Here is a 19,607-nt window from a genome sequence, read left to right as displayed (position 1 = left end):
CCATCTGCCTTTTAATTCATTTGGTCTTGAACAAAACCATTACCAACATGGAGGTATTGTATGTAAATTTAGATCCCTTGGCATATTTGGATTTACGAAGAGAAAATGGGTCAAACGGTTATGTTGGTGAGCTTTAAAGGAATTGGTGAGCTTTCAATAAAATTCAGTGCCTACCTTGTTCGAGACGAATTGTGATGATGATGATGATGACAGTGATGATGATGATGATGAGGAGGAGGAGGAGGAGGAAGATGATCACAGTGATGATGATGGGCAGTGAGCTAACCTAAAATACAATTTTATGGGAAAACAACCCAAGTTTATATTTTTCTATAAATTCATTAGATCAATAAATCAAAATGGAATATTCAGGATTTACTAGAGTGAAGATATTCTCGCCTTGCATATACGCCCCTTCAAAATAAAACATAACACGTAAATAATACAATTGATTATATCATTTAAATAAACATTATTTCATGTATTTCACCCTCTTAAACGTGCAGTCAAGTACTGAAAATACTCTGAAACATGGTGCCCAAGTATCAGCCGAGTATCAGTAATCTGCGACCTTTAATCTTATAATGCGATAACCCGTCGTCGTTATACCTGATTTCAAGGGTTCGTTGTAAACATTGGCAAAAATTCAGTTCAGGTTCCTGCGTCGTATGAGGTGGGCGGAAAATAAAATTCTTCTTGGTTTTTGCGGCAAAGAAATTAGTCTATCAGCCCGGTGGTAAGTTGAACATGAATTATTGATAATTTATTTGTTTCTTAAAATTGATGTGATTTTATGCTCATTTTAACGAATGAATTTGTTGCAAACTTATATGTTCAACAGCAAGGCTTCGTCATTGTAATGTATCATATCAAGAACAAGTATTTTCGTAAGAACACCTACTTTGCTTGGTTGAACAAGATATTCAAAAGTTAGTAAACGCTAATTTTTTTTTTTCAATCGCAACAATACCGGGGGTGATGTTTTCGATTTTTTATCGGTTTTAGATAATGATTCATTCTCCAACAAAGTATCAAGAGAAGAATGAAGAACTACCAAAGGGGCAATCTTCCCGAGTATTTTTGTTTTCTTTGCACCTTTTTGTAGACTATTATCTTCTGTGATAGAATACCATTTTTTGTCTTTCATTTGTTCTCTATTTTCATTCATTTTCAGTTTTCTTTGTTTGAGATATTAATTGAAAGAGCAGAAAACGATACAGTTCAACGTGCTCTGTTTATGACCGTAGTTCAAGATCAAATGTCACATGATTGCGATTGCCCTCAAAGTTGATATCAAGGTTAGGGGCGATCCCAAAGTATTTTGATAGGGCCGAGCCTGGAAATAGGAGCGTCTGATGAGTTTGCTTAATGTTTTTATCAAACTTAGGGATAGAGGTATTACAGCCAAAAACTGTTTTATATCCATATCATATTTGTTTCTCTTCTTCCTTCTTTTCTCGTTTTGAAATGTTTTTCGTTGCATGAATACTAGCTAGAAATCGTAGGGCAGCATCACCCTAAGACCGTTGTCTGTTCTCCTGACTATAACTACATTTTAAACATATCTTGATAATCTTATATCTAATCTTACTACAATGGGTGATTTCAAGTTCACTGTTGACCTTTTGGTGTTGGTGTTAGGTCAATTTTTACAACAGCATAAAACCAAACATAGAATGAAGAAGCTCTTGAAAAGTCAATCACTGGTTGTTGAGATATCAATATTGTGATCTGGATCAGTTTTGCAAACTCAGAATAAGTTTTGGAGCTAGGGGAAGCAATCCAAATTCCAACACTGACACCAACACCAACGCCAACACCGGACTTAAAATCACCCATTTTCAAACTTCTTTTCGTGTCCCCCCCTTCAATTTGTAAAGATTCAGAGCAATTTTACAATTACATTAGCCTCGCATTTCATAGAGGAATTAATGATGGTACATATGTGATGATGAAAAATGTAACTTTATATTCAAATTAATGAAAGCAAAATTCATGACGGCCAAAAACTGCCCGGGAATGCTGTAACGCAATTAAGGTTTAATTGTTCCGAAATTATTGACAAATCGTTCCATAAGAATTTCACATGTTGCGTTAAGACATCTATATCAATTTAAGATTGTTGTGTTTGGTTAAAAAAAACGATGACAAACATATTCTAAAATTGCTTCTTTGGTGTTCTTTATGATGCTCAAAGGCCATGTCGGGTTATAAAACCAAAATAAAACTTTTCATGGATGCCATCGTGACAACGATGACAATGGCGACCTTTGAGATCTGAAGCCGCAGTCACACTATCGAGACCAGCTGCAGACCGATTAATGCTTTACTAATGACCTACCATCGGTCGGTTTGGACTCGGTTTAGTAGGTGTGACTGTAGCTACAGGAGGAAGACATACAGGATTCACGAGGCGATGATCTGATTTAGGGTCATTCTCTTGTTTGATTGTGAAAACAGTTAACATCTTTATAGATTTCGTACGCTATACGACTACGTAATATTGATTAGCTATTTGGAGGAGATTCGTTAAATACCGCTCCACATTGAGGCGGCACCACCAGATGGAGGGGGGGGGGGGGGGCAGCAGAGGCGAGCCCCTTTGTGATTTTTCAAATTGTTCAAATAAGAATAAATAAGATAGAGGAGGCAAGCTGATGAAAAATGGAAAGAGAAGAAAAGAAGTATAAGAAAAAAATATGAGTCGTGGGTACATTTTACAGAATCTGTACTTTTCAAGTGAATGAACATGATATACAGTGCGTATCAAAAAAAAGTTTACACTTTGAAAAAACCCTGTAAAATTTTACATTTGTATTATCCTGAGGATTTTTCCACATTTTAACATTAGTACAGATCCATTAAAGCAAATGACGATATAACTGTCGAAAAATATTTCCGCTTGAGTGAGCACCACTTACTTTTGAAAAGTTAGTGAAAAATGATTTGCGCAGAACTTTGAAATAGTTATGCGAATAAAAGTACAACTTAAACATGAAGAAAAAGTGGAATTTAGCTAGTAAATTTGATTTGAAGATATCTTTTAACCTTTTTGACTTGTTTCCTTGCCCATAAACACTTCAAAGAGTACATTTCGCCTCACCCCACTCCCCCACACACCGAGGCCACGATGACGATATTTGCTTTACACTGAGCTATGATTTACGAGGAATGGCTTAAGCTTGATTTTCATTTTGCTAATCATTGCCAAGCTTGGGAAAAGCGTGGAGAAACAAGTATTAAATGAAAAATGAAATGTAAACCCACTTTCAATGATAACAAAAATGCTGGAGATGTCTGATAAAAACTTTTGTTCAGATTCAGTTATGTCCTCAGATCCAGCTGGCACAAATAGGGTAAAGGTTGTGCTTACTGAGTGTTGAAATTTCAATTTGGGTGGCAAAATTGTTACAAAATGCTTGAATGTATCCGTTTTATTTCAATTGACTAAAAGTGCAAGGGAAATGGATGAGAAATGTTTCACAAAGCAAGTTTAATTTCGCCCTTCCCCCTTGACATAGCGTGAAAATGAGCATTTCTGCGCAAACAGATTTCTGCGAGCTTTACAAAAATGCACAGCGCTCACTCAAGTGTAACATTCTGACAAAACTTTTACTTTCATTGGATAGATGAGACCCAAACCCAAAATTATATGTGAAAAATTTACCCACATGTTGTGTCTTTTTTAATTCCAAGGGCTTTTTCAAAGTGTAAACTTTTTTTTGATACGCACTGTATAGTGCATGCCACCTTTTGTTGCATTGACCCTCCCCTATCAGAAAAGGACCTACCCTGTCACCGCCCTTCACCGCTCATGGTATATAACTTACTATCATTTGGCAACCTGTCTGTGTTTTTTTCCTTTTGTGAAGCCCGATATCTATCATAGATTCCAACTGATTTTGATATTTATTTTAAAACAATAGTGCTGCTGACTTTGCTTTTTTCCAGAATTATTCACACATTCGGGGAACTAATAATAATAATATTCTGCATTTATATAGCGCTTAACACATCGGAACGATGTCTCTAAGCGCTTTACAGATATATTATTATTATCCCGGTCATCGGATCTCTGCATAGTGGCATAGTGCCCGCATACAATGTATACACCTCCTCCACTCCCTGGGGAGCATTCCGACTTGAGTTCCAAGACTCAGTTGCTATGCATGCTACATAGGCTTTCGCATCCTAACGGGTACCCATTTAACACCTGGGTGGGGAGTGGCAAATTGTGGATTGATGCCTTGCCAAAGGACGCTAGGCCATTGTGGAATTCGAACACACGACCCTCTGTTTACAAGGCGAGAGTCAGAAAACCACAGCGCTTCCAAAGGGCGGATAAGGAGGTTGATCCTTCTTGCGCAGTACCATCGAAATTATGGAACTCAATCGCCCACACCATTTCGCTTTAATTCTGTTCTTTCTTTTCATCGCAGCCTTATTTGTTGGTGTCATGACTCATTGTAGAATCGATATTTTCTGTATGATGGTGCTTCAAAAGGATGCAAAAAAGGAAATGGAATTGAAATGATTTTGTCAATACATTGGTGGATATAGGAGAGGGGTTCAAAGTCCATTCTTTTTTCAATAATCGACTCAAAGAATCGAGAAGCAACAGGCATTAGAAAATGGCATTAGACTCTTTTGATTCTTTTTTTTTAGTCGCCCCTCAATAACCATTGAACTGTTGCTCTTCTTTAATGGCGGTATAAGGGTTTTTAAGGGTATGATGAATTTAAAAGGGGGTGCTGAAATCTGTATTATGATCGTCCAGATTTTATAATGTATTTTAAACGGGAATGGAATGATTCGTTACCGTGCAACTGCCGAGTTTGTCTACCTATACGGTATAATCTTTTTCAACAAAATGAATTAGTCAACAAAAACAAAACCTACCAAATAAAATATTAATCATAAGAAATTATTTACGACTCTCTACTTTTTATCATTAACCCTTCTGCAGATCCCGGACATCCGCTATGGGTTACCGGGGCATCCCGGGCCTCCTGGCTGCTTTCCTCTGCCTCCTGTACTTAGCGGTGGGGTCGGCTAGGGAACCCCCCTTCGGCACTTCAGAGAGGTGCAATGTGGCCCCTCCCTGGTCCCTTCGGCATGCTAACCAATGGCGACAGCCCATGCTGGAGAACCGTGGACAAGTGACGGTGGTGGCGCTGTTACAAGCCAGCTGAGGTTTCTGCCTGACGCAGGCCTACTAGTAAGTCAAATCATAGGGTTTGATTTTGGTGATAACTGGGTTGGAGACCCCACCCCCTTTTCAACAAAGTGAAGTCCCTGTATTTATTATCAACATGCACGATTTATATTAAATTTCTTTCAATTATATCTGGACGGATTCAATCTTTAACTGTAAAGTCGATGTCTTATTTTCTTGATAATATAATAGTTGGGGGTTGCTTGCTTGATTCCCTAACTCGCAAGTTTTCATAATAAAGCAATGTATTAATGGCTCTTTAAAGTCGGACATGATACCTCGCCGTCTTTGTAACACACTTTGGTTATGTAACACGAATGCAGCGGTATATCAAAAAATAAAATTGTGTTACTTTAATTTTAAGACCATTTGGTAATGTGCATTTTGTTCAGAAAACTGAACAGTTACCAAAATAATTAATGTAGGACATTGATCACTTCTAAACAACTTTGTCACGAATCGCTGGACGATGTTAGAGTTAGAAAATAAAAGCATGATAAACAAGATTATGCCACAGATGCTACAGTCCAACCAACGAAACTGACTCCATACTGACCGATATATCATTGGTAATAACGTAATAGATTTCATCGGGTTGGAGTCTGATTCGCCGGTGTGAGTTTTCAGGGATCGTATTACTAAAATATCGACTTTTCTCCTCTTTTCTAGTCTGGAGGACATGCGCAGGCAGTACATATCTCGATACAACATAACCGATATCAATTTTATCGTCATCAATGCTGGCGACATCCGATCGCGTCTCAGCCATCACAGGCTCCGTAGTCTGGGTTCGTACGATCTCTATCAGGATTATGCACCCCTGTCACACTCAGAAACATCCCAGTCACACCCAGGAACCTCGCAGTCACATCAGGATGATAGTGTATGGAATCTTCTGAATGGAGAAAAGGATGATTTCTTGATATATGACAGGTAAAGGGTTGATTGTATATTCTACTTAGTTAATCTCCTAATCAATTAACCAATTATTCTTCAGTGAATTTGTTTAACGTTTTCAATTAAGTCATTTATCTTTAATATGCTGACAGTAGTATGATAGTGATGCTGCTAACATTGCTGCTCCTATATACTACTACTAATAATAATCATGACATTAAAAATAATGATTTTAATGATAGTAAAAATAATGATTATAATGATAATAAAAATAGTTATAATACTAATCACGATTCTCCACACTACTTTTTTTTCAAATGCTTCTATGTCTCTAATTCCCTTCTATTACATATACATAATCACTGTTCACTTTCAACATTTTGATTGAGAGGAAAACTGATGGTTTAAATTGTTTGGTTACATTGAATTTATGTATCAATCTATTTGTACAAAATTAGATAATTCCTGCTTTTGTCCTATTTCAAGAAACAAAAATAATGCAGTTTCATGAGCACAAGGGATATGTTTATTTAATATCGGGTTAATATAACCAACTTTCATACTAAATTGATGTCACTCCAAACTCAATTTACTTAAAAGAAAATGAGAGAAATATAGAAAATTACATTACATTAAGTTATTTAAGTTCAGGACTCATTTAAAAAGCGTCGCTCTCTAACGTTTAAACCATCGTGAGACAACTGGTAAGAATATTCAACTTCATTTTGTCAAATATCCCCGCAGATATCACGGAAGTGGTTTACAGTATTGTTCTTACGACCATGCAAATCTTCAAACGTCATCTTGTAAAATGTGTTTTGCTTGATTCGGATTCAACGGCTAAAAAGTTCGATTTTCTTCTTTTCCATGCAGGTGTGGCCAGTTAACCTATCACATCCCCTTGCCCTACTCCGCTCTGAGGTATCCCTTCGTTCAGATTGCCATTGAGTCCACCTACACTGGCAGACACCCTTGTAACTGCTCTGCGGATTACCCAACTACCACGGTAACACCTAGTACAGAACAGGTAGGATTTGGGATTGGAAACTATCCTGATGGATTCGGAGAGGGGGTTTTATCAATCAATCGATCAATCAATCAATCAATCAATCAGTCAGTCAGTCAGTCAATCAATCAATCAATCAATCAATCAATCAGTCAGTCAGTCAATCAATCAATCAATCAATCAATCAATCAATCAATCAATCAATTAATCAATCAATCAATCAATCAATCAATCATTCAGTCAGTCAGTCAATCAATGAACACAATGATTCAATATGGATCTATCTATATATTCACTCATTAACCTACCAATCTAAATGGATGAATAAATCGTCAGTGTAAACAATTCTGACATTTCGGCCAAAGAAATTGATCACTTTGATGAAGGTCTTTGGCCAAATCGTGAGTATACATACGTCTTCACTCATCACCAATGCAGATTTTTTTCTCATTTTCAATTATTTTGTCTATTTCATTATCTGATTGATATTCACGTTTGTATTTTATGACATTACTAGACTAAAACGACATCTCCCTCGTCTTCACCGCCTGTCGTAGTGGGGCCAGATACCCAGCTCTGAAGCGAAGCAGAGCTTACAGCATGCCAAGAGAGACAGCAACAACAGCAACTGATGGAGCAGGAAGAAGGCGTCACCAACGACAGACAAAGGTGATGCTGATGCTGATCGGGAGAGGTGCGCCTGGTTTCATGACGTCCTCTCGCTGGGGTATCATCCCAGCTGAGTCGGATCCATGGATCAAGGTGATGCTGACCTAACCAGCAAAGCGACGTAGCCGCTTCCTCCACTTCCGCCGCTCCCTCGCCGTCCAGCCCCAGTTCAACCGCATCCCCTCAGCAATGACAGCCATGAGAAACATCGACAACGTCCTCTTGACGTCAAGGTGAAGGTCAACTGTGACAGCAGCAGCACTCAAAGAGCTGACAACCTTGAGACACCACCACCACAATGTCACCATGACGTCAGGGTCAAGGTCAACTGTGACAGCAGCAGCCCTCAAAGAGCTGACAACCTTGAGACACCACCACCACAACGTCTTCATGACGTCAAGGTCAAGGTCAACTGTGACAGCAGCAGGCTTCAAAGAGCTGACAACCTTGAGACACCACCACAATGTCACCATGACGTCAAGGTCAAGGTCAACTGTGACAGCAGCAGTCCTCAAAGAGCTGACAAACTTGAGACACCGCAACAACGTCAGAATGACGTCAGGGTCAACTCTGAAAAGGCCGAAGCTCATGTCGTCAATGACAATGATAAACTGTCTGTTGATTTAAAGGACCACAGTAATTTCAGTTTCATAACAAAAATCTTTGAAAACTTATAAATAATTTTATAAAGAATTCCCATGTTCAAAAGTGAGGTTAATATTTTCTATTAATTTCTATTTCCGGCTGCCTAATTTTCATAATGTAAGGTGTTTTGAACTTTTAAGGAGCAGCGAAAATTATATTAACAATATTTTGAAAGTAACAGATACGAATTGATTATAAAAAAATTTAATTGTTTTTCAGCTTGGTCCATACAATTACCAGAGATCCCCAAACCATTTTTCGCGCAATATTTGATTGCATATCCCTAGCAATTCATGAAGGTATGCAGACAAACCGAAAGGCTCTGTTACCAGATTCTTTATAGTGCTAGAAGGGCATGCACTCCAATATTCGCCTTACTTTCTTTTGAAAGGATTATTATGAGTTTGAAAACTCGTTAGCTTTTTATTACGCATCACTCATTAATGATTTACATGTAACATTATGCAATTAATTTCCCAAAGAAGTGTAATCCCAGACAATTGTCGTCCCCCCCCTCTCTCTCTCTTGCCTCTTTCATGTGCTGCCTCTTTTCAAACACTTATTTCCAACACCAGGTTATTCTTTAAAAGGTACAATCATTTTGTGAGTGCAAAATAATATACTTAATTCAAACTGGTTGAATAATTATAATTCATGTTTTTGTCAGTATTATTTACGTCCGATTGTCATGTGTGCTTTTAAAGCATGTTCAATTTCAAAGCAATTATGGTTTTACCACAAGATATGTGTGTCATATTTATTTTAATGAAATTTAGACTCATCTCGTCGACTTGTTAATATGATTTATGATATTCCATAGAATGTAAAAATTTAATTCTCAAGATTTAAATAAAGATTAGGATACAATTGTCAGTTTTATAGTATAGTTTTCACTTATATGCGATGTCCCATTTAGAAAAATCAGTATCTGTGTTTCATTTTGTCGCTAGTTTTGTTCGTTTTGGAAATTTTCATTAGGTGCTTCGGGTCTGTCTGTCTTTTCATGTAAACGAATATTAAGCGTTTATGGTCTAAGGTAACTAAGGTAAGAGGAAGATTAAGATTATGAGTAGCAACACAGTCTTTATATGGATGGGATATTTCCCTTCAGCTGTGATTTTTTTTTAAAGGGATGTAATCTTTCTAACAGCATGGAAGAATATAAACCTGGGTGGAGAGAGGTAATGCAGATAAACTTAATTCTTAACCCGACAGCTAAAACTGGATGAAATTCCCTCAACGAAGCTGAAGGCTTCAAAATTTGTATCCATTTATTCAAGTCAGGAACTGCTTTTAAGGGGAAGTCCAACTAGATAAAACAAATGCTCTTAAAACTAATAGAATGTAGGGTAACTAGTCTGTTGAAATGTTGGTTGAATTATTAATGAAAATAGGACATTTATTTATTTTGAAGGTGTGACTCACAAAATTCAATAAAATCAAGACTTTATATCTTTTTTTAAATTTTCAATCAACATTTACTCTAAATTTCACTTGTCACTCTAATTTTGTTTGTTTTCTTATGTTTTTTTTTTTCTGGAGGACTTCCTCTTTTAAAAAACCCATGATGTTCTCTTCTTCTTTTCAACTTCTTTATTTTCTTTTCACATTCCTGTCTTTTTCATTTTTACTTTTGGTCACAAACTGTAGGTAGATTTAGCAAATTAGTTATAGCTAAGAATATTGTCTTTTCATTTCTTCTGTAATGTAAAATTTTCTCTTGTTCCATTTTGTTCTTTCCTAAATTTCCCTTTTTGTAAATTGTGTGCTTATAGAGATTATTGGAATTAGCTGTAACTATGTTCATAATAATTTGTATTTTGTATGTACTCGTTTAAATCAAACCCAGGACTTTCTCTCTTTTCAAAATCGTGTATTCATGACAAAAATTTGATAACCCACGCATGCGTGGATCAAGTGTATTCGAAAAAATAACACATTTATGGAAAGGAGAGAAAAGATTGGTGGATTTTGGAGTATTTTTTTGTCTGAAATGAATGTATTGAGTAAAAATAAAACATTAAATTGACTCTTGTTGTGATTGTTTTGTCTAGTGCGTATCAAATGTGTATAATCAATAATATTGATTTCCTTGAATTAATTTCTTTTTAAGTATTTAAGTATTATCTTCTTCTTCTTATCTTTTTTTTTTACACTTTCTCATTTTTCAATTCATTTTCTTCTATTTTATTATTCTAGAATACACACCATACAAAAATTCTGTATCTATCTATCTATCTATCTACCTACCTACCTAACTACCAACCTACCTATCTATCTATCCATCCATCCATCCATCCATCAATCCATCCATCCATCCATCAATCCATCCATCTATCTATAAAATTTACAAGTAATTTTTGCCATGATCAAACTCACAAAAAAAAAAACGATTCACAAAATAAGAACAGGTGCAATGCATGATTAAAATGTGGCCATCCTTTCTTTATTCTAATTCAGAAAGAATTCATCAGAAAACATTATGTACACAACAATGTATTTGCAGTTTAAACCAAAAACTATGTTCCTATATAGGGCAAATACAAATGACAATGGACTTCCATCAATATTACATGTTTAAAACACAAATTTCTATATAAGAAATCATTAAAATTTTAACCTAAAGGGTATTACAAAATTCTAAAAACGATAACACATGTAGATAAAAATGGAGGAAAAGAAACGTTTAGATGAAACAACTTGGGGCTTTGTAAATATAGACCTAACAATACAATCAAATGCACAGCAAAACACTGCTTTTTTTAAATGGAAAGATATAATGTTACGTCACAAACAAGGAATAAATAAAAACAGTTGAAACCAGTCAAATTAATTATTCCAAACGGTTGCTATTTATAAAGCCCATTATTTATTAGGACTGGTACCTAGAATGTATAAGTGAAAAGTGACCTGGCCGTTCTTTAAACCATATGTAGAACAGTTTGCTTTGTTATAATAAAAATAATATTATTCCACTTTTATACAGCACTTAATTCTTAATCAGATTGATGTCTATAAGTGCTTTACAGATCTATATATCCTTACCCCAGTCATAGGATCCTGACATGCTGGCACACAATGATATTCACAAGCAATTTCTTTTATGAGGACCATTTTACATAAAATGTGACTCAATGAATAGCAAATTGTAATAAATAATGAACAGAACCTACATGGATGATTAGGATAGTAAAGTAAAAAGATTGACCTTGATTAAAACAAAACCTTATAATTATATTTCTAGCAATCAAAAATATTACTAATTACATGTCAAAATGTTAAGTGTTGACATATTTTACATGGCTGCATGGGAATTAAAATGTTTTAAGTACAACTACATGTATCAAACAATTCTTTTAAAGCACATCCATTTCTATGAATGACTGGCAAGGGTTGTTTTCTTATAATCCATTATGATAAAGATTAGTGAAAAATATATCTTTATCACTAGACCAAGATTACAGTTTTTCACTGAAATATAATAACATGATTTATGTATTCAATTGATTCTACAAAACCGTGACATATCATTCTAAAGAAAAGACTACACGCCACCAGTGTCAAAAAATACCCATTACAAGCACTTGTGTCATGATTGTCTCTATGAAATATTAATAACTAAGCATTCTAAAATATATAAATTGCTACATATTCACCATGAAATTAAGCATTAAGCTGATGAAGTCCTGAATTCTACATTTCTTTTTCTTTGTTCTTATTTTTGGCAACATACTAGTCGACTTGAAAGTAATGCTGAGAGTTATTTGTGCAAAATGCTAGTACATGAAATTATACAATGAACTTTCAATCAAGACACAAACTTTTGTGTTTATTTTCTCATAATGAAATATATAATACAATTAATGGTAATTTAAAAGGCACGGTGATGTCAAAATGTTGGCTTTTTAAATTTGATACAAGTACAAGTGAAACAGGTTGGCAAAGTGTATAGCTTGTATTCTGAAATCTTGTTTAACCTAGACCACGGTCTAATTCGGTGCTAAAATTATGGAAAGCCAAGAAAGTGAAAAGTTCGTTTACATTGTCTGTTTCTTATTTTTATTCTCTATTTTCTCTCCAGTTTCAATGGTGAAGAAAACACTTCACTTATCATTCCCTGACAATTATGAACGAATTGGGCACCAAACGAACTGATAAATTGATCTTGTACTGTTTGAGATTAGTGTCACAACTGGCCATCCATAGTTTAACAACTTTACACCATATTTGAAATGAAACTAGAGTTCAGAATACAAGCCCATAAGTATAATAAACAGATACAGTCATACATAAAAACACCCAAATACATCATTTGCATTACATGTCATATTCTATATACATTGCTACACCTAATATCTCAATAATACAAATGAGTTGATTAAATAAAATATAATATTTCTGATTGAAAAAAGGAAAGATAATAATTTCACAAAACCTTTTAAACATTATTGCTGTGCATACAAGTTTGCTGTACAAAAATTATTATACAGCCAGGCATGGAATATGCCCTTATTTAAAAGTTTGAATTTCATCAGTAAGTTCAAAGAAAATAATGCTGTACATAAAAATAAAAGGTGCTGAACAATAGATAAATCAAATGTAAATACATGTACTGTATAGAAAAATGATTACAAGTAGTGATTCTTGTACAATTACTTTTTGTCAAGAACAATTTATTTGTCAATAAAGAAATGAAAAAGTATATCCAAAGCAATATGTGCAGCAAGATAAAAGAAGAAAAAGAAACAAAATAAATATCTTTATGAACATATATGTGTCTAATATGTTTTACACTTATCAATCATATCACCAGCATCAGATCGGGGGAGGGGGGTTCCAAAACAAAGAACCTCTTATTTTTTTGCTTGTGAACAAAGTTCTGAAGGACAAATGCATACTTAAAAAAAAAACAGAAGTCCTCCCCTCCTTTGTATATCGTGGGTCTGCTGCCCCTGGATCCAATCTAGGCTTATTCAAAATTTGATTTAACATAATATAATAATAATATTCCGCATTTATATAGCGCTTAATACATCGGAACGACGTCTCTAAGCGCTTTACAGACATATTATTACCCCGGTCATCGGATCCTTGCATGCCCGCATACAATGTATGCACCTTCTCCACTCCCTGGGGAGCATTCCAACAAGAGTTCCAAGACTCAATTGCTAGGCATACTACATATAGGCTTTCACATCCTACCGGGTACCCATTTAACACCTGGGTGGAGAGTGGCAAAGTGTGGATTAACGCCTTGCCAAAGGACGCTAGGCCATGGTGGGATTCGAACACACGACCCTCTGATTACAAGGCGAGAGTCAGAACCGCTACACCACGAGTAATGAATATAAATATTCATTACTGTAAGACATCTTTTTTTAAAGAAAGAGAAAACAAGAAATATGTGGCAAAGTCGGAAGGCTTGTACAGGTCTTTTACACATCACATTTGCTAAAGTACTAATAGTCATTTATGGAATGCATTCTTTACATCTTTACCTTCTTATTTAGCATAATTTGGCAAAAAATTCTCTTCACAAACTACTTAAATATAAAAATGTTTAATGTCTGCAAACTTTCATGGTGCATATGATAAATACTTTAATAATTTTCTTACTTCAAAGTTAAAAACTTAGAAAAATACAGAAAAAATAAGATCTGTCTTCTCAGACTTTTAAATGAGAATTGTTTTTTTTCAAATAGTTTGCAAAAATGCCAGTCAATAATCTATGATATGGATGTTCAATTTAAGTGTAAAAAGCTGAGATTAGAGGGCATTGTGAACTAATACTCAAACCAATTAATGAACAATGTAAAGAAAGTAATTCTGGATTGTCAACTTCAGCCTACGGACACACACATACATAAGAATGAAAATCAACTACCATTCTAACAATCAAGTCTAAACTTTAATGTTTAATCAATGAAAAGAAAACGTAATCTGAACCCAGCAACATAACATTTTACCGTACTGGTAAATTATCATAATCTAAAGTTCTTCCCATTACAAGACCCATGATTTTATTCTCTTTTGATATTTGAAGTTTTCATTAATAGTCCCTTAAAGTACACCTGAGAGTCAGGGGAAGGACTCGAGAGTAAAATCACCTACAGTACTGATGTATGATTAAGTACTATGAAAATGTGTACATCTTGAGTTGATTTGATTAAATAATAAAAAAATTCTATCTTTTACCTGAAATAGGTCTAAAAATAATATGGATCCTAAGAAATACAGACCTGGGGCCCGATGCAGAAAGAGTTGCAATCAATTGCAACTCTAAAAATCATGCGCAACTTGATTTTCAACCAATCAACAGCGCGCATTTGGGACTTGTGACTGATTTTTTGCTTGCATTTAAACGCAACTCTTTCTGCAACGGACCCCTGAACCAAAATTGTGTGGTTTTATAATGACTAGCATTTTTGTAAATGGATACCTAGCTTTTGTGCAGTAATATTGGTAAGGAATAAATTCAATGCAGATGAACAAATAATGTACAACTCTCCCTATGACTACATATTACTTATTAATAATACATATTAATACTTTGAAATAAAAAAAAATGAAGTTTAGCCTTGCAGGACATAGAATAAAACCACCGTTGTCATACCCTGACAAATATAATATAATGGAAAGATAATGAATATAAATAATACAATGACATAAAAAAAATACAAAAGTTTAGAATGATGTGAACAGCCAAAGTGAGGATCGGTAATTGACAAGTGATCCTAACACAGCAGTGGCTATATTGTGATGGATCTCCTAAATAGCTTTCATTTCTTTGTACCATAAAAAATGAACTACCAAGGGTTGACAAGCATTCCATTGAAAGATCATTCCCGGGGTTGTTACATAAGCTCCAATCAATATTTACAATTCATCATAACTTTTTTTGCGTGGGGCTTTCCATAGACTTTCAGTTATGCTAAATTGTGTCATTGACTGTATCTTCTATATTACAGTGCCTAGTAATGATGGTCTCGTTGGCAATGGTGAATTCAGAGCTGCATTTCGTGAAATTTGTGACCAATAAAAATATCTCTGGATTTGAAGTAAAATCCCTGATTTTGATTGGCCAAAAATCACATTTGCTATGGGAACTCTCAGTGAATGATAACTTTGTCATAAACAATATTCATCAAGCATTGCCCTGAACTTTTCATGAGGCTTATCAGCTCTGACAAGTTGACATTTATTCACAGTAACCATAGTAGCAGTAACCATAGTAACAGTCAGAGGCCAGTGCTTCTCAGCCAATCAAATCCAATGATTTCACTGAAATTTTCAGAGCACTGACATATAAGTCAGTGTTGGCAAATCCCATGAGAGACTCACTGCCTTATCTTGACTCACTAGAAACGCTCTCCTTTGCACTGCAACATAAAACTCCTCATCTGATCATGGGGCCAATTGTTAAGATTGATTACACACAATAATCATTGCAATCAATTGTAAAAAAAATCAACCTTCCAATCAACTACTGAGCTTTACGTTACAGGGCCCTGTTGAACATATTTTTTTCCTAAATTATACTTGAAGCAGATGATACCGTGGCTTTGGCTAAGATCAGAGTTCCACCACTGAACACTGGACAGGTTGTGCGACAAGACGCAACTGAACTCTCATCCTCCAAGGCCGTACAAAAGTCTTTTGAGGCTGGACTTGAAGACAGTGATGAGGAAAAAGAGTCTCTTTTGCTCTGGGTGGATTATGAACACTGTCTAATGCTCCTGCCACCATCGGGTTGTTCCATTGAGAAAACCTTAAGGCTTTGGTCAATCTTGAAGTTCCTGAGGCACCCTGTCAAGCCTGTTGTGTACAGGTTCATCGTCGTCTCACCAATGTCGTCCATTCCACCTAGGAGATTAAATCAACAAAAAAATGGTTATGAATAAGTTAAGAAAGCGTGTTTTGGCAGTTGGCCATTTTAAAGTTCCCTAAGTGGTTTAAAAAACCGCCTTTATCATAAGAATCCCCGTTACATTACAAGAACTTTTTTAGGCTAAAAGATAACCACTAATTATTTCTGCATTCACATCAAGTACCTACTATTTAGTTGGTATTTTCTTTCGGGAGATTACGTGTAATTTGCTTTCACATTGCCAATATTACCTGGTATTTTCTGATCGGTAAATTTCCTGATCCGAAAATACCTGAAACTGACGAACTTTGAGGCGGTCTGAAACCACCTATTGTTGTCTCTACAATCTTGTCCATTCCACCTTGGAGATCAAATAAAGGGATAGGAAGCTTTGAAATAAGATTCAAATGATCAGGAAAATTAATCTGCATTGGTAGAAGATATTGAGATTAAATCTTTATTCTCAACACAAAGGAAAACTAACCTTGAATTTTTTTCACTCCATCCACTGGAGCCTTTATCAACAATGTGACCCAATCTAACTTTTACTGATTTAATGGCAAGTGATCAGTGTGTAGACATTAAGAAGCTTAACAAAAATGAGGACCACTACAGGCTTGGGTCTGTGGGTAGCATAGCAAAATAATTAAGGAAATATTCATAGACTACTTTAAGATATTACATGACACAACAGAATAAACAATGCCACTGATATGTAAGGCAATGTTCTTAACAAGGTTTCAGAAATTGCTCAGAATTCTCATATTACAAATTAGTGATATGGATCTGAATCAAATAATGGGCTGATTAGATACTAATTTTGACTGGTTTAATTCAATTTTCATTTCATTTTGTTTCATTTAATTTCATTTCACATTACAAACCATACAGAATATTACAGAAAATCACAAAATTACAAAAAGAAAATATTGTTCCATGTACCGGTACATATAATAGAGATAAACATACAACAAAATTGAAACACCATGGTGAATCATGTGACCAGGGCTAGTAAAAGCAGAGCTTATCAAGTCTAGCCCCAGTAGAAAAGGAAAAGGAAGAGGCCCAGTGACCCAGATTTCGCAGTGAGGATATTTATTCGAATAACAAGTGTCCACATCACTTTCTTATAAAATTTACAAATCATTTTGTTCAGGCATTAACTAGAACAATTACACACACTACCCCCTTTGAAAAAGTTGAAATGAAATCCATCCATATTTTATTGATCGAAATACACATGAAATGAAATACTCAGAAAATTTGCTTTGCCCAATTGATCGTGGGCTTGGCAGCCACTGTGCAGCGTCAGATTGACGAGGCTCTATGCCTTTAATCGTTGAACGCCAAACATGGTAGCAACAACTCCCATCTCTTAACGTCTTTTGGTCTGACGCGGCCGGGGTTTGAACTCCAGACCTCCCGGTTGTGAGATGGACGCTCTACCAACTGAGCCAACACACTGATATAAATGCAAAACTGTTCCAAAGGTAACTTGTGCATGTAATCTTACTAATGCCCTTAAAAATGTGTATTACTTCTATATTATGTAATTGACAGCTTGGTGATATATAGGGTGATAGTTTCAAACATTTCCCCCTAAATTGGTCATTATTATAATACTACATCACACATTACCTAGGTACAGGCCATCATTGACATTGAGTTGCCTGAAGTCTTCTCCAGTCGCTTGATTGGTCACTGCGTCGTCATTGTCGACTTCCATTATACCCACAATTCCTAGCCTGTCTATCCTGACGACGTGCCACTCCCCGTCATTGACAGGTCTTCTGCTTCTTAGCACTGCCTCCCCTCCACCGAGGTCAAATCTGTAATGATCAAAATGTAACATGAAACCAGGGCCCTCTCTTACAAAGAGTTACGATTGATCCAATCAATCTCATCTGTATGGAAACCCATCCATACCATAAGATTTTCTACAGGAAATAATCTTTATCTCCTTAATAAACAAAGAAAATCACACTGATTCTTCAAGAGAATGATGAATGTATGAATATACATCATATCCAGAAAATATCTTGAACAAGTTTGTATTTTAGATGTTGACGTTGCGATTGATCAGAGTAATCGCAACTCTTTGTAAGATGGGGCCACAAGGGAGTGTTTCATGAAGCTAATAGTCTGTGAATGTCACTAAAAGCTAAAGCTACGAAAATCTTGCATCTCACTGGCACATAACAAAGTTATCAGTGAATATATCACCGAGTATTTTTTCATAACAATAGTTTACCTTCAATTCAGTTTGTGGTGGATAAAGGCATCTGGAACCAAGTCTGGTTCCGGCGATGCACGGAAGTATTGTTCATAGACTAGTGCAAATTAAAATATTTGTCCATACTACTTGAAAGATATTTTCAGACCATTCATTAACTATGCCTTGTACAGCAAAACCATCACCAGAACAGTTATAATGCACTCAATCTTTTAGTGATTTGATGTGGTTTGGAGCAAACTTTTCTGGAGTGTATTTGATGTTCACCCTAAGCATTGGCTCTTAGCAGAAATCACACTCAGCATCTTTTACTTTACAATTTACCAAATTCTATGTGAGCAAAACAAGAGGGACCAGAGAGGCAATTCAACATTCCTTGATTTTGATTGGCTAACAGGCAAAGGTGTCTGACTGTTACTAGAGCAACTGTAGGATAAAAGAAACTTTGTTGGATAAACATCTAACAAGTTTTCCCCTGATGATCTTACAAGAACTTACCGTAATAAGAGTAAGCCATCTTCAAGGCCCATGGCAATGAAATCACTTCCTGAGGTCATACTTGAGTGACCTGCCCATAAGACCAGACCGTTGGGTTCTGTGGCCCGGAGTTCAAAGGAGAAGATGTTTCTTTCCCCAGACAATCTGGAAAGTAAATGAGGGTGGCATATAGATTATTGTAAATTGATGATGACCATGAAGATGATGGATTATAATAATGATTATGAAGTTGATATCATACATCTATATATTGTAACCTCACCATCATGCTCATGATATCAATGAATATTATCATTTTTTTAGTAGGTTGCGTGCCCGGTGGCGGCCCTACTACAGAGCTCTTGATTTTGTGTTTAATTATTTGGTTTCTGAGTAAATATCCATTGTGATTTGTATTTCACTGTAATTTACCCTTTCTTGTACTTTTCTTAGTTCTCTTTACTTTTATGTCTTGCTCTCTCATACATGTAAGCGCCTTGAGCATTTAATCAAAATGGAAAAAACGCTATATTTTTAAAAAAATTTTTATATTTCTGCGTTCACAATACATTATCAAAAATTATTTACATTGTTTGCA

The 19,607-nt window shown here is 35.5% G+C and overlaps 2 protein-coding genes across 2 annotated transcripts in view; one reads left to right on the top strand and one right to left on the bottom strand.

Annotated features, from left to right (window-relative positions):
• The first annotated feature begins 629 nt into the window (after positions 1-629).
• On the top strand, positions 630-7,890 carry LOC121424241 (selenoprotein Pb-like). Its single transcript, XM_041619849.1, has 5 exons — positions 630-736; positions 4,967-5,218; positions 5,885-6,148; positions 6,986-7,139; positions 7,636-7,890. The coding sequence occupies exons 2-5, from the start codon at positions 4,983-4,985 to the stop codon at positions 7,696-7,698; spliced, it is 717 nt and encodes a 238-aa protein (XP_041475783.1). The 5' UTR covers positions 630-736; positions 4,967-4,982; the 3' UTR covers positions 7,699-7,890.
• An 8,078-nt stretch (positions 7,891-15,968) lies between these two features.
• The window catches only part of LOC121423579 (pikachurin-like), a 53,535-nt gene continuing 49,896 nt past the window's right edge, over positions 15,969-19,607 (bottom strand). The window contains exons 10-12 of the mRNA XM_041618943.1: positions 19,031-19,174; positions 17,938-18,128; positions 15,969-16,295 (exon numbers count right to left, since the gene is read on the bottom strand). Coding sequence (XP_041474877.1) covers positions 16,147-16,295; positions 17,938-18,128; positions 19,031-19,174 — 484 coding nt within the window. The 3' untranslated portion in view covers positions 15,969-16,146. The remainder of the gene's footprint in view (positions 16,296-17,937; positions 18,129-19,030; positions 19,175-19,607) is intronic.

The sequence above is a fragment of the Lytechinus variegatus genome, chromosome 11 (assembly GCF_018143015.1).
Source record: "Lytechinus variegatus isolate NC3 chromosome 11, Lvar_3.0, whole genome shotgun sequence".
Lineage (NCBI taxonomy): Eukaryota > Metazoa > Echinodermata > Echinoidea > Temnopleuroida > Toxopneustidae > Lytechinus > Lytechinus variegatus.
This window is presented reverse-complemented; position numbering and strand designations above follow the sequence as displayed.